Below are 15,210 nucleotides of genomic sequence, written 5' to 3'. Positions count from 1 at the left end.
TACATAGCGTGAACGCGCTGCGCGCTTTATAGAATGACGCGCGTTCACGAGAGCAGTGCCCACGACAAACGCGGACAGAAGGGCACGGACCCCTGGAGTAAAAGCGTACTCACAAACATCATTTTATAACTTTTTTAAAATACGACCTACAACGGGATATTATTTCAATCACGTCCTTAAGGTGAGTGGTATATTTCAAACACGAACTTTTATTATTCTTTTGAAATCGTTTATTTACAGGTCATAAGTGGCCAACGTTTGTATTGTGGTGGGATTTATGAGTTTATGATACATTACACTTTTGTCCTCAACCGCAGTTTTTAACTAAAGGAGCCTACTGATATTTTATATTTTTTGTTATTGTCTTTTTGAAGACTATCATTAGAAGCGCCATAAACGCACTTATAATATTTGTTAAAACTTAATACACTAATGATGCCCTTTAGTAAATAAACGTTTTTAAAAAATCAATTAAAAAAAGTTATCGGCTGGGTTGGAAAGGTTACTTTGGAAATATCATAAATTACAGATTACAAGTTACCCTAAAAATGTAATAAGTAGGCTAACTTTTCTTAATTTCTAAAAAAATGTTTTCAACTATTAATCATTTAGAAACATATAAAGCAGCCAGGGTTAACCTCACAGCAGAACTCAACACTGATTACTGACAGACTATCACAAACCTTCATCACTTGAATTCAGATTATAATAATTAAAATTATTATAAAAAAAAAAAACAGCTACCACAAAATCAGACTTTATCACCTCTCTTTATTCTTTGAAATCATTCTGAGGTTAAATCCAGATTTAAAATCATAAAAAAAAGTTTAATAGCTTTTATACTGTTTTTTAAATCAAATCTCTTAGCTATGAAAGGAAACACTGGTATCTAACGGTGCTTTTGAAAAACAGTTAATCTTAAAAAATAAACTGGAAATAAAACAGTTATTGAATAAGTGTGTGTCCTATTCTGTGTCTTAAACTCTTGAAACATTGCTGTCTCATATTTTAGGGCAGAAATCAATTAAATCTGTGTGTGGGTGTATGTGGGTGTGGTTATTTGCTATTTATTTGCTGTCAGCAGCATGTCCCAAAACAGGCAGGTGTAAAAACACAAGGCTTAGTGTCTTGGTGGCGTCTGTTTCCCGCACTGGAGACGTGTTGGTGTTAGTCAGGCGGCTGGAGTTATATCTGCTCATAGAGGCAGCTGGGTGAGGTTACAGTAGTAAGAGTTTCTCTCTCTCTGTGACTCACTCATCCTGTCGCTGTAGTAAAGGAGAGAGAGAGAGAGAGAGAGTGAAAGTTTCCTGGACAGGGGCCTGCATCCACACCCACCCCTGAAACGAATTGCACACGTTTATTTACTCAGAGTAAGAATTCACTAACTTCAAACTCTCAGTTAAGTACAACTTATTCTATTATTTCACTCCAAAATGAAACAAAATAAAGAAATATTTGTTTTATAGAAAAATACTTGTAATATTTACACTACTGTTAAAAAGTTTAGGTATTTTTCTTTTCTTTTTTGAGAGAGAGAGAGAGAGTATTGTACTCTAGATTAATATATAATATAAAGTGACAGTATTTATAATGTTCTAAATGATTTCTGTTTCATGGAAATGCTTTTATTTTGAACATTCTATTCATCAAAGAATAATGAAAACATGTAGGATGGTTTAATATATGAAGGAGTACTGCTGCTTTAATGAGAAATGTTTCTTCACTGTAAACATGACAACAATATGTTCCTGCATTAACAAGCAAAATTCAACCATTTTTATTAGTTACATGAAATTCAACTTAGTTTAATGTAATTTAAGCATAAATGTTGATTATACTTCATTTAAGGCAGCAACTGAACTTAAGTTTTTATTTTGAAATAGGTTTAAATTCATTAGCTTTGATCACAGCAATAAAGGGTAGGGTTTACAGCTAGGGTTAGTTCTGTCCAAACGGCCTGTAGTAGATAAAGACCAGTCTCTCGGGGATGTTAAGCTGGATTCATGGTTTTTCTCAGACCTGTCAAGTGGATGCCATCTTGAAAGTGTTTGTAAAATCTATTACCATTTCAGGATGGCAGATGCTGAGGAAAAAACCAATACCTGTGGGACAGTATGCCTCAAATACCTTCTGTTCATCTTCAATCTTTTCTTTTGGGTGAGTTTGTACTGTTGAGAAAATAGCTAAAAGTAGCCTAAAGTGGTTTCATGTTCAATTAATTGGTAAAAATAGCTTAACTAGCTGAATGACCAATAAACCAGTTTTGGCTAGTTTTATGTGGTCTTCCAAGAAAAAAAAAAAAAAGAAATTAGATAACGGACTTTTTATTATTTATATATATATATATATAATAATTAGTGATGTCAAATGATTAATCACAATGTACTTTGTATATTTATTATGCATTTATAAATACAAATATTTATATATTTAAGAAAAATATTTTGTTTATATATTAAATATATTTATATATAATAAAAAAACTATAAATGTATAAATGTTTTTGAAAACATACTCTATGTGTGTGTGTGTTTATATTTATATGTAGAATAAATAACACACACATATAATGTAAACAAAAACTTTTATTTTGGTTGCGATTAATTTTTTAACAGCACTGTTCATAATTAATTAATTAATTATATATTATTATATTAAATAATATATTAAATATATTATTTTATTGATTATATTTACTTAAATCTGTTAATAATAAGCTTTTATTTATATATTTATGTGTTTGTATGCATATATGTGTGTATAATTATGTATAATAATGTGTATAATAATAATGTTTTAGTTAATCATAGTATGGATTAAGTTATTATTGTTTGAATGTATTTGAAAAGAAAGATTCACTGTTTTACTTTCTAATGATGAATAAAGTCACTGTAAGGCATAAAATCTAACAAGATCAGTAAGTTTAGTAAAGTCTGCTTCAGAAAGAGCCAGTTTAATGACTGTACCTCTTCCTCCCAGCTGGCAGGTGGCGCTGTGATGGCAGTGGGAATATGGACTCTCGTGGATAAAAGTGACTACATCAGCCTTCTGTCCTCCAGCATGTACTCGGCTGCAGCCTTCATCCTGATTGGTGCTGGGGCCGTGGTGGTGTTCACCGGGATACTGGGCTGCTGCGCCACCATCAGGGAACAAAGAGGTCTTCTTATAGTGGTGAGAGAGTATTAAGGGTAACTCTAAAAGTGACAGCACAGCGGTCACAACCACAATTCAAAGGTGTTTGACATGTTTAAATGTTTAAAGTATTGCATTGTGGTTGCCAAGGTGTTCTGAGTGTTTTTAAAATATTGCAATGTGGTTGCTAGGGTGTTCATAGTTTTTTTTAAGTGTTGCCATGTGGTTACTAAGGTGTTGTGGGTGGTTGCAAACATGTATCTGTGCAGTTGTTAAGGTGTTTAAAGCTGCAGTAGGTAACTTTTGTAAAAATATATTTTTTACATATTTGTTAAACCTGTCATTATGTCCTGACAGTAGAATATGAGACAGATAATCTGTGAAAAAAATCAAGCTCCTCTGGCTCCTCCCAGTGGTCCTATTGCCATTTGCAGAAATTCATCCGCTCCCGGTAAGAAACAACCAATCAGAGCTGCGGTCTGTAACTTTGTTTGTGTTAAAAATTTAGAAAAATGTATATAATAAGCGAGTACACCATGAATCCATTTTCCAAACCGTGTTTTTAGCTTGTCCTGAAACACTAGGGTGCACCTATAATAAGTGTTTATATTCGGACTATTTTAGATTGCTTCGGGGGTACCGCGGCGGAGTAACCCAGTACCTTTGTGATTCTTCATAGACATAAACAGAGAGAAGTAGTTCCGGCTACAATGTTCTTCCACAAGACGCAAGCAGTTCTGTTTATTAACCACTAGAGCGTCAAAAGTTACCTACCGCAGCTTTAAGTGGTTTCTTTAACTGTTGCAATGATGTTAACAATGTAGTATAACCCCACTATTAAAGAAACCCACCCTTAACCCATTTATTTTAGAGAACTACAGACCGGTTTTCCTTCTTCCTTTCATTGCAAAAACACTTGAAAGAGCTGTGTTCAACCAAGTCTCTGCCTTTCTCACACAAAATAACCTCCTCGACAGCAACCAGTCTGGTTTTAGAAGTGGACATTCAACCAAGACTGCCTTGCTCTCAGTTGTTGAAGCCCTAAGACTGGCAAGAGCGGAATCCAGATCTTCAGTACATATCTTGCTGGATCTGTCTTTGACACGGTTAACCACCAGATCTTCCTGTCAACTCTACTTGACAGAGAGCATCTCAGGAACCATACTTCAGTCATTTGCATCGTATCTCTCAGATCTCGGAGAGGTGAGGTATCCAAGTCACAACATCTAACTACTGGGGTACCTCAGGGCTCAGTTCTTGGACCACTTCTCTTCTCAGTCTACATGGCATCACTAGGTTCTGTCATTCAGAAACATGGCTTTTCATTCCACTGCTATGCTGATGACACTTAACTCTACCTCTCATTGCATCCTAATGATCCGACGGTAGCTACTCGCATCTCAGCTTTTCTAACAGACATTTCTTGCTGGATGAAGGACCATCCCCTTCAACTTAACTTGCTTAGACAGAACTGCTTGTGCCCCTATTAAACCCATTGTTTCATCACAATTTCAGCATCCAGCTATGCTATGTGTTTTTGAGTGTGTCCAAAGCATTATTTTGTGGTTGCAAGGATGTTCTGTGTGTCTTAAAGCTTTATCTATGTGGTAGCTAGGGCGGTTGCTTACTGTCCTGAGTCAAAACATTCCAACCCCAGGCAAAAAAAAAAGGCACTTATCATTTATCACAGAGCAGGATGAATTACGTGTTAAGGTTTCGTATTTATAATTTGTTTGGTTGGTTAACTCACCCTAAATGGTGTTGCTTAACTTGGAAGCACCACCAACACAATGGCTATTTTAACAAAGGAAGGAACCAAATGGTTTTGTCCCTGCAAATGTTTCTGATGAATCATCTCAGAGCAGCCTGTGAAAAGATCAACACAAAAACCTCTGAGTGAAATATTATGAGTACTGGACAAAGTGGACAGTGTAAACACTGGATTACAGTAGCCGTGTGGATTATTGCACACAGAAACCAGAGATTATTCTGGGAACATGCAGTCACACTAACATGACTTTTTGTGCTTTCTAAATCAGTTTGATGGTGCTCATATGTGTGTCTCTTAGTTGTCTCAAAGCTGTCAACATATCTGATTTAAATAAAGACGTGTGTATCTTTAAGAGGTCAGACTTAGAAACTGAGTCATAACTGAGGAATGACAGCCAGCAGGGAGAGAGAGAGAGAGAGAGAGAGGGAGGGAGGGAGTATAGAGAAATGAGTAGGGAGTGAATCCAGAATAGAGGAATGAAAGGAGAGTGGTGGGCACAGAAAACAGAGGGAAAATAAAGAACAAATACAGGCTGAGAGAAGAAGAAGAATGCTTTTAACCTTTATCAGCTGCATAAAATTCCTCAGATGCCATTTGTTCACATCTCCAACAGCTGATGAACATCAGAGAGAGAAGTTTCTTAAAGCGACAATGTATGCGTGAATGTATTTTGCAGTATATTTAGCATGAAATACATGTATTTCAAACACATTTAGGTATATTCATTTTTCACTTGAGTAGTTCACCCAAAAATACAAATAAAAATTCTGTCAGTGGTTCACTTTCATGTTGTTTCAAACCCTCAACGTCTTTCATTCATCTTATGAACACAAATTAAAATATTTGTAATGAAATATGAAACCACTTATTCAGATGGATTATCTTTATGAGCAATCTGAAGCGTCAAAGTATTGGTTGCATAGACTGTCAGTGGAGGGATAGAACTCTTACAGATTTCATTAAAAATATCTTCATTTGTGTTCTGAAGATGAATAAAAGTCTTACGAATGACATGTGAGTTAGTAAACTAAGACAGCATTTTCATCTTTGGATGAACTATCCCTATGAAGAACAGTCATACAAAAATGAAATCGCCAATATTTACTGACCCCCAAACCTGGTGTCAAAATATATGCATTGATGAATTGTTTTTCCTTTTTTGTCTCTATAGTTCTTTGTGCTGTTGTTGTTAATCTTCCTTCTGGAGATCACAGCTGGAATTCTGGCTTACGTCTATTATCAGGAGGTAAACTCTCATTCAGGATGAGGAATAAACGCTACATTTCTATATGTTTAACTTGGAGGAGTTCTTTCTTATCCTGTTAAATGTTTCTGCACCCTCTTTTTTCAGTTTTCTTCACCATCTTTATGTATGCATGTGAATAACGACTTGATAAACATGGTTGCAATATTTCAATGAATATCATAGAAATGTAACAAGACATCAGATTATGTCCTAATTTAACTGTAATCTCCTCATATTGATGTTAAACTAACATGCGCATGTGGAGTGTTATGTCTGCATGCTTTCCATTCACTTTCCTGTTTTTCCATCTTTATAAAACCCTTTGTCTTCTTCCTCCTTTTCCTCCAGTGTTTTCCTCTCTGCTACCAGGTAAACAGTTACATAGGCAAATAATCTAACTGAAGTTGCACATTTATAGAATGATTTTTACCTCAGTAGCAACAGTTCATTCCAAAATAAAAACACTGTCATTAATTACTCATTCTCTCGTCATTCCAAACCAGTATGATGTTATTTTTCCGTGGCACACTGAAGGTGGCATGAACATTCTTCCATGTTTCAGGAAAAAAAATAACATCATGTTTGGAACGACATGAGGGTGAATAATTAATGACGGAATTATCATTTTGAATGGTTCCTTTTATAAATGAGGTTTTACTTTGTACTGTATCTGTGAATGAAAACAGATATTTACTAAATATAGAGAATGATTTATAGTTATAGATCTCTATTTTAATGGATTTATCTGTGATTTCAGCTAAACGCTGAGCTGAGAGCCGATCTGAAAGAGAAGATGGTGCAAAACTACCAGCAGCATGGACAAGAGCACATCACTAGAGCCATCGACAAGCTCCAGCAAGACGTAAGACAGTCATCTATCTATCTATCTATCTATCTATCTATCTATCTATCTATCTATCTATCAATCTATCTATCTATCTATCTATCTATCAACCAGACAACTGTATAGAACACCTTTAGAAACCTTTAACACTTTCAACTGACTTCTAACATTTAAGACAAGACTTCGTCAAGCCCACAATCTAGTTTTAACCTATAATCATCCATGCATGTTTCAGTTTTTCAACAGCTTTGAGGTTTAGAGTCTTTCAATATCATAACAAAGAAGGCTTTTGAACACACTTTCCCAGTCTGTGAGCATGTGAGATTATGCGTCACCCCATCAGACACGAGAATGAACTCTTTTCTCGCTCCCGCGCTCCATCTGTTTTACGGTGCAGCTGAAGTGTTGTGGCAGTAACAGCTCGGCGGACTGGAGGGAAGGGGTCTGGATACATACAGACATTGCCGACAAACGGCTGGTGCCCGACAGCTGCTGTAAGACCCCCACACAGCGCTGTGGAGTCAGAGACCACCCATCCAACATCTACAAAGTGGAGGTATGTTCAGATACGCACAATTGTATTGCACTTTTATAGCTTATGCAGTTATTTTAGTAACAGATCTGTCTCAGATTTGTTTTATAGCAAATATCTGAGATAATTTGGCTCTTGAGGAATTTGATGAGAAATGTGATCTTTTAATGTATACTTTGGGTATGTTTAAAAATCTAAAACATATTTTGAGACATTGTTAAGATTGTTTTTTTTTTTTTACATTTTCTTTTTTTCAGGGAGGCTGCGTATCCAAACTAGAGGAGTTTATACTTCAACATCTGATTATTTTGGGCTCAGTGGGTCTCGGGATTGCATTCATTCAGGTGAGCAACTCTGATATAATTCCAGCAAATATATTCACTTATATTTGCTTTTTTTTTGCCATCTCTTAGGTTTTAACCTTTGGCTTTCTCTGTATATTCCAGATTATAGGGATGATTTTTACCTGCTGCTTGTATCAAAGTTTGAAAGAAGAAATATATTGAGAAAGAAGATACCTATTCACACCAACACCAAATAAGTGTTCCTGCTGTCTGCATTACTGTCTGCTTGGTTTTATGTTGTTTGGTTTCATGAATGTGTCACCATATGCAGGATGACAGCTCAATATGTCTTGGCTGCAGGACAGTCGTTCTGGAAATGGAACTTAAATGGCTTTGTTTTAAGCAAAGGTTTTTAGAAGCAGTGTGTTCTCAAATTAGATTTTTTTTTTCCCCAGAAAAATAAATCAGTGGAATTGTTTCATTTGATTTCTGTCAATTTTACTCTCACAAATGCCTTCAGATAAATACAGAATGTATCGGCCATTTATTATTAAACATTAGATAATTTTTTAGCACCCTTTCAGCATTGAAATGGGTTGTAATCTTTATTACTGCTTTAATATTAAAATGACAGACATAAATTTTTACATGCTCTGTGTGAAACATTTGTTCTAATAATAAACATTAACATTAATTTATTTTCATCAGGTGGAAATAACATTCACGGTGTCTGTATATTTTCCTTAAAAAAAAATTTTAAAAAGAAGAAGAAAAAAGGGGGTCCTTATTCAGATAATTATGATATAAAATGTGCATATCACGTCTCCATATGCATATAGGAACTACTTAAACAGCGACTGTTTTACCCGGAACCTTTTAACCGACGGACCATGAAAACAAGCAGCTGATCAAATGCTCTCTGTTCTGTTTCAGACTGGCTTTCAGTTCGTGTATTTAGTGGATTATTGTTGACGTTAGTATTGCCATTATCGTTTGTTGATGCTCAGTCTCTATAAGCATCGAAACCTAGTAAATTTGTCGATCTAAAGCATCTAAAATGACATCTAAACCTACATGTCTCATTGTGGCCAGTGCTGCATCTGCAGGTAAGACTCACAACATCGCGTCAAATGAACATTATTATTTACGGGAAGGGTAATGGATTTCTGAAATGAACCGTTTCTATTTGAGTTAATGGTCAAAATATAATTAACGGCCAAATTTTATTACCAGTGAATCGGTACAATACATGTTTGTATGTTTCAGATTTAAAATTGTTGTATAGGTTACATATATTACGAGTGTAATAAATAGTTATGATGATATTTGTGACTCTACCTATTTGTTAATAATTTTAATGTTTTATTTAATATAATTCACCAAAAATCGCACTTAACCAAGATTTTACAAAACAACATTGCTATATATTACACATACACACACACACACACACACACACACATATGGATATAATACTAACATTTTCAAATTGTATATTTATTTTTTTCGAAAATATATTGTATAAAATAAGAACTTTATAAATTTTGAAATTATATTTAATGTAATTTTTGTGGTCTTGAAAATGGATATCTACTGTGCCTAATTAAGCTAATTATGTAACATTCTTTTTATAAAAATTTAAATATAGGCTATGTATACATTTTATATAAATTAAGTTCAATGATTATAATATATTGAAATTAATTTAGTGTTAATACATTTTCAATGCAGGTTTTGTATTTGTTTTGTTTTTCTCGTGAAAGATCTCATTATTACTTTTTTGGATTTTATTTATTCAAAGTGCTTTTATATAATGATAAAAAAAAAGTTCAAAAATCCAAATGGATGATCAGATGGTAATAACAGTGCACTTTGATCTGTTTTTAAATTCCTCTTTGAACAGTGTTAGTGTTTTCTGTTTCCTGTGAATGTAACTCATTAAAGTGTGTGTTTTCCTGCAGGAGTTTCAGCGAGGTCGTTCCATCAGTGTTTTAATTTGTGCAGTTCAGTGTTTAACCTGCAGACAGCGACACCTGGCGTGAGGAAACACACACTGCAGCATCTACAATCATTGTTTATTCATCCATATATGACACGCAATGTGCTGGATGTCTCCCCTTTTTTTTTGTCTCACAGGGGAAGTCGATCGACTTTACCGGTGTGGATGACAGCACAGCCCGATGGGTGCAAGAGTTCAGCGTCAAACCCTACGCAAACCCGGCCAAGCTGGAGTCTATCGATGGTCTAACATCTCTCTGCTTTCTTGAGTCTGTGTGCATTAAGTGCCATTTCTAACATAAGCACATGTGTGATGTTTCAGGTGCCCGCTATCAGGCGCTGCTGATCCCTGACTGTCCGGGAGCCCTGAATGATCTCGCCCACAGCGGATCCCTCGCACGAATCCTGTCCCACTTCATGTCTCATCAAAGTGAGGGTCTCTGCTTCTTAGAAACCTCAGGGTTTAACCAGACCGCATTTAGGCCTCACCCACCCAGAGGAAAATAATCCAACCCTCTCCATTGGCTTTGTATTGTGGGAAGCTGCCTTCTTGTTGTTTCGGACTTAAAACAAAATTAAGAACCATGCCTGAAAGTTGCTTGAGTGATGAGGTGTACAGCAAACATGCTAAAAAACCCAGAACTGCATTTTTATAAGCTGCCAACCCAAAAAATAATCAATAAGGACACAAAAGTAGAGCACTGTCTCATTACACTGAAAGATACGCCTGCTTTTAAATTTTTGGCTGAACTAACCCTTTAAACACTCATTTTTTTGGTTTTTGGTAGCTTGTTTGTTGTACACCTTGTCACTCAGCAACTTTTAGGCTTTGTTCTGTTTTTTGTTACAAGTCAAATGATAAGGAGGCAGCTTTCCGCAACAAAAAATCAATGGAGAGCATTTGGATTGCTTGGTTTTCAGATTAAGAAGCATGTCGCTCTGTCTCTATAAACTGAGATGGGTTTGTTTGATTCGGGTCTGTGTGATTGTAGAGCCTGTGTGTGCTGTGGGACAGGGAGTAGCTGCTCTCTGCTGCGCTACAGAGGAACAGAAATGGATATTTAGTGGCTACAGCATGACTGGGGTGAGTGATAATGTAATATGAATCAACAAACCATGGATTTATGATGAAAACGCTATTCTAAAGTGATGTTTTTGACAGCCCTCTGTGTTTGAGCTGGTACGTTCTCCTGAATTTGCCAACCTGCCTCTGATTGTGGAGGATTTCATCAAAGACAATGGTGGATCTTATACAGGTGAGGTTTATTAAAGCCGTTCCCAAATTGTTTGACTTACTTTCATCATAAGTCATCCAATATATATTTCTATATTTGAAGTCTTCTGACAGCTTTGTTTGAGGAACAGCTCACATTTTGGTTGTAATTAGGGCTGGGTATTGACATATCTCTCATAATTTAATTTCAATACACAAGCTTGCAATTTAAGTGTTGACGTTTTTGATTTGATATTAATTTATTTAGATATATATCAGATAAAGTACATGACCGTTTAATGGCCACTTAAAAAGAAATGAAGGGTCTGTAATTTTTATGGTTCGTTTATTTGAATGTATAGAGACCGAATATCAACCAAAAGTCCAGAAAAACGCATTATATATAGTTTATAAATTAATTTGCATTTCAGTGAGTGAAATAAGTATTTGATCCCCAAGCAATCATGACTTAGTACTCGGTACAGAAACATTATTACAGAATAAATTACAGACCCTTCATTTAATTTCTTTTTTTCTTTTGTAAGAACAAAATCAGTATGAGATCAAATAAATATTTTCCCCAATGTTGTACACTTGAACCCAACTTCCAGTACACTAGAGTGTATTAAAAGTGCTAACTAAATAAATGTTTTAAATTCAGAGATGGTATGTTAAAAGCAAGTGTGCTTAAATAGGGCACTTTAAGTACAATACATTATGAAAGTTTACTTAAGCATGTGCTGTCAGTTATACTCATTACTGTAATATTAAATTTTAAAATTAACAAGTGATTTGTGTACAAGCATTTGCATAAGGCAGTTTAACAATTTATACCTTTTTAATTATGTATTATACATATACTCTAATTCTTTAATTTGTTTAAATATGTTAAAACAAAGCAGGAGATTTATTCAAACATACAAATATTTAGGAAAAAGTTTAAATATAATGAATATATAATATAGTGCATATATTTAGGACTTTTTTTCCCTCTCTAGAGCTTAATTAGTCAAGCTAACTATCGAGCTGTTGACATTTAACGGCTTTTCTGAGGTAAGGTTATAGTACGTGACATTGTTTACAATATATTTATCAATCTCTCCTTGATTGAAATACTGATTGGGCGATTACAAGAGATATGACACATTCAGTAAGTTGAACTTAATTTTTAAACATACCTTCTGTTGTTCATTTACGTGTATTTCTTTGGAATGATATTCCGGACATTATTCAAAAGGAATTGCAAATTGTATTTGCAATTGCGTTTTCAATTTGTGGACGCATAAAATGTGACATAATCCAAATGCAAATGGCGCATTACTGTTTGCATTTTTGCTTTCGCGAACGCACAGTGAGTGCCAAATTTCAAATTGAAAAGCAAAGTCCATTTGCAAATGCAATTCTCATGTCTTAGGAGCTATGAGCCTGTCATATTTAAAAAGTAATATTAATTACCACATTTGCCTTTTCACTCTCTCTGCACAGCGCATGTAAACTGCCAAAACTCAAATGGAATCGCAATTCCTCTTGCATTTTAATTTCCGACGTCTACACGGAAACCTGTCAATCAAATGACAGGGGCGGGGCCATTTTATTGGGTGTGTTTCCATTGGGATGTGACATCACTCACAGTCGACCGTAATAAACAATTATTAATACACGATTTTGCAGAATGTTTTGAAAAATGGAAGTAATCTGTTAAATTGTGGAGGACATTTGACACTAGATGACAGTTTATACGGTACAGATTTCCTTTTACTCAGGAGCCATTTGGTTTTGGACAGGTTAAATGAGTTTGTGGCCTTGACTAACAGCATCTATTTCTAGCGGTCTAAAGTACCGGGAAGATTAGGCAAATAGTCTGGTGATGTAGGTCTGCCCGTGTTTCTCAATTCAAAGAACTCTGATTTTGGACTTGCATCCTCGGTAGTTCAGACTTCGTGCATTCGACTCGGGAGTGTGATGTCCGTGACGACGCAAATCCGGTAATTCTGCAAACAGCAGCGTACTTCATAACATCAGTCGGCTCGCCTTTGCAAATGCAATTTTCCTCACTGTACAATAAAACGAAACAGGATATAAAATACCACTGTCTTTTTTTAGTTTTTTCATTTAATCATAATAATAGTTTCAGAAATGTGTATATATTCAGCCAATACAATAAAACTAAATATTATATAAATTGCCTCTCTTTATTTTTTTGATCCGGTGACAGCGCACTAATATTTTCAGAGTCGCTTTAACGTGAAACAGGAAACTCATGAACAATCATGTATGATCCGCCCAGTGACACCAAATATCTCAGAAACCGAAAGTTTCAGAACACCGGCCACTTCACTTAGACTGGCGAAGACATCATTACTGATGATGCTGTTCGTCAAGCCCACAAACTCATTTAACCTGTCCAAAACCAAATGGCTTCTGAGTAAAAGTAAATCTGTACCGTATGAACTGTTATCAAGTGTCAAATGTCCTCCACAATTTCACCGATTACTACCATTTTTCAAAACATTCAAAGGACAATGTAGGACAAAAAAATGTCTATTAATAATTGTTTATTACGGTCGACTGTGAGTGACGTCACATCCCAATGGAAACACACCCAATAAAATGGCCCCAGCCCTGTCGATGTCTGGAAATTCAAATGCAAGAGGAATTGCGATTCCATTTGAGTTTTGGCAGTTTACATGCGCTGTGCAGAGAGAGTAAAAATCAAATGTGTTAATTAATATTGCTTTTTAAATATGACAGGCTCATAGCTCGTAAAACATGAGAATTGCATTTGCAAATGGACTTTGCTTTTCAATTTGAAATTTGGCACTCACTGTGCGTTCGCAAAAACGAAAATGCAAAGGGTAATGCGCCATTTGCATTTGCGTTTGGATTGTCACATTTTATGCGTCCACAAATTGCAAATACAATTTGCAATTCCTTTTGAATAATGTCCGGAATATCATTCCATACATTTCGTGCTATAAAGTTGTAAAGCAGAAGAGATGATCGGTTTACTACTTGTGCTTTGAGGCGGCAACGGTGATCTCATCTCTCACGTGATGCCACTCTAAAACACGTCAAACGATATTCCTTTGTTAAATTGGCATAATATTTAAATCTCAGAAGTAACACATCAGTTTATTTTTAGGTGACCTCCATCCCTTTTACCACATGCTAATTGTATTAATTTGAAGCATAGTTTTTAACTAAATAAATTTAATTCCTCACAGCGAGCATTGAGGACGCCGTTCACGTGGTTCTGGACCGCCATCTTGTAACGGGCCAAAACGTTCAGTCCACGTCAGCGGCCGTCAATAACCTGATTCTGCTGTGCAACATCAGATAAACGCTTCACCTGTTCAGAAGGGAACGAACAAGGGACCACACCAACGAAATGTGAACCAGAAGTGTTTTAGAAATGGCTGTTTAAAGCACATTCACAAGTATGAAAATCATGCCAAGATGACACTCCCAATGTTTGCACTTTAGATTTTAGTTTCAGTTATCACTCAATTTTATTTTGAATGCCTAGAAAGGAGCACATGCTTTTTAATATATATAACAATAACTAAATTAATTTCAAAGTTATGCACTCCAAAAAAAAGCTTAATTTTTAACTATAACACCAGAATTCCCCCTAGAATATTAAATCCACTAAAATAACTAAAAAAGACCACATTTCAGCTTTTAAAATTCATCAGACTCCCATTTGTTAGTGCAAACATGATTATGATTATCTTTGGTAATTAAGAGTGTCACCGAGTTCAAAGCTCCTGTAAAGTAGAAGATGGGGCACTTTAACAGGAACTATTTTTTTTTCTTTCTTTTTTTTTTATATATCCTGTGAATATGAAGATCATGATAAGAGGAACTGATCTGGGCTGTGTTTCCTAAAAGCATCGTAAGCTTAACCACATCGTAGACCTGTAGAAACCAATGGAGCTACGATCAACTTAAGCTTACGAAGCCCTGTTCTGGGATGTTTTGTTTTGCTTCATTATCTAATGTCAAAAAAAATTCTGTGATGTATTATCAAGGTTATGATTTGCAATGCAAAAGAAACTAAATCTGTAATGTGCAGTATTATGAACGTAATACAGTATGAAAAACCAAATATGTACCTTAAATTGTATTCCTGAATAAAATAAAGGACAGTAAAATGCTGATTCACTGCCAAGAATGCGCATGATAACAGA

At 35.3% G+C, this 15,210-nt stretch overlaps 2 protein-coding genes across 3 annotated transcripts; both read left to right on the top strand.

Annotated features, from left to right (window-relative positions):
- The first annotated feature begins 31 nt into the window (after window positions 1-31).
- LOC128014180 (CD151 antigen) lies at window positions 32-8,290 on the top strand. Of its 2 annotated transcripts, XM_052597538.1 has the most exons (9): window positions 32-181; window positions 2,073-2,157; window positions 2,980-3,171; window positions 6,075-6,149; window positions 6,498-6,518; window positions 6,907-7,011; window positions 7,391-7,549; window positions 7,783-7,869; window positions 7,972-8,290. In XM_052597538.1, the coding sequence occupies exons 2-9, from the start codon at window positions 2,074-2,076 to the stop codon at window positions 8,029-8,031; spliced, it is 783 nt and encodes a 260-aa protein (XP_052453498.1). In that variant the 5' UTR covers window positions 32-181; window position 2,073; the 3' UTR covers window positions 8,032-8,290. The 2 variants fall into 2 exon arrangements, with proteins under 2 accessions (XP_052453498.1, XP_052453499.1); XM_052597539.1 differs by lacking the exon at window positions 6,498-6,518 and having other exon boundaries at window positions 33-181.
- Window positions 8,291-8,623: 333 nt separating this feature from the next.
- Window positions 8,624-15,180, top strand: gatd1 (glutamine amidotransferase class 1 domain containing 1). The gene is made up of 7 exons (XM_052597540.1): window positions 8,624-8,915; window positions 9,771-9,847; window positions 9,946-10,051; window positions 10,130-10,237; window positions 10,800-10,891; window positions 10,970-11,063; window positions 14,245-15,180. The coding sequence occupies exons 1-7, from the start codon at window positions 8,867-8,869 to the stop codon at window positions 14,358-14,360; spliced, it is 642 nt and encodes a 213-aa protein (XP_052453500.1). The 5' UTR covers window positions 8,624-8,866; the 3' UTR covers window positions 14,361-15,180.
- Window positions 15,181-15,210: the final 30 nt, after the last annotated feature.

Source organism: Carassius gibelio, chromosome B25 (assembly GCF_023724105.1).
Source record: "Carassius gibelio isolate Cgi1373 ecotype wild population from Czech Republic chromosome B25, carGib1.2-hapl.c, whole genome shotgun sequence".
Taxonomy (NCBI): domain Eukaryota; kingdom Metazoa; phylum Chordata; class Actinopteri; order Cypriniformes; family Cyprinidae; genus Carassius; species Carassius gibelio.
The sequence above is the reverse complement of the archived record's forward strand: the minus strand, read 5'-3'. Positions and strand labels throughout refer to the sequence as shown.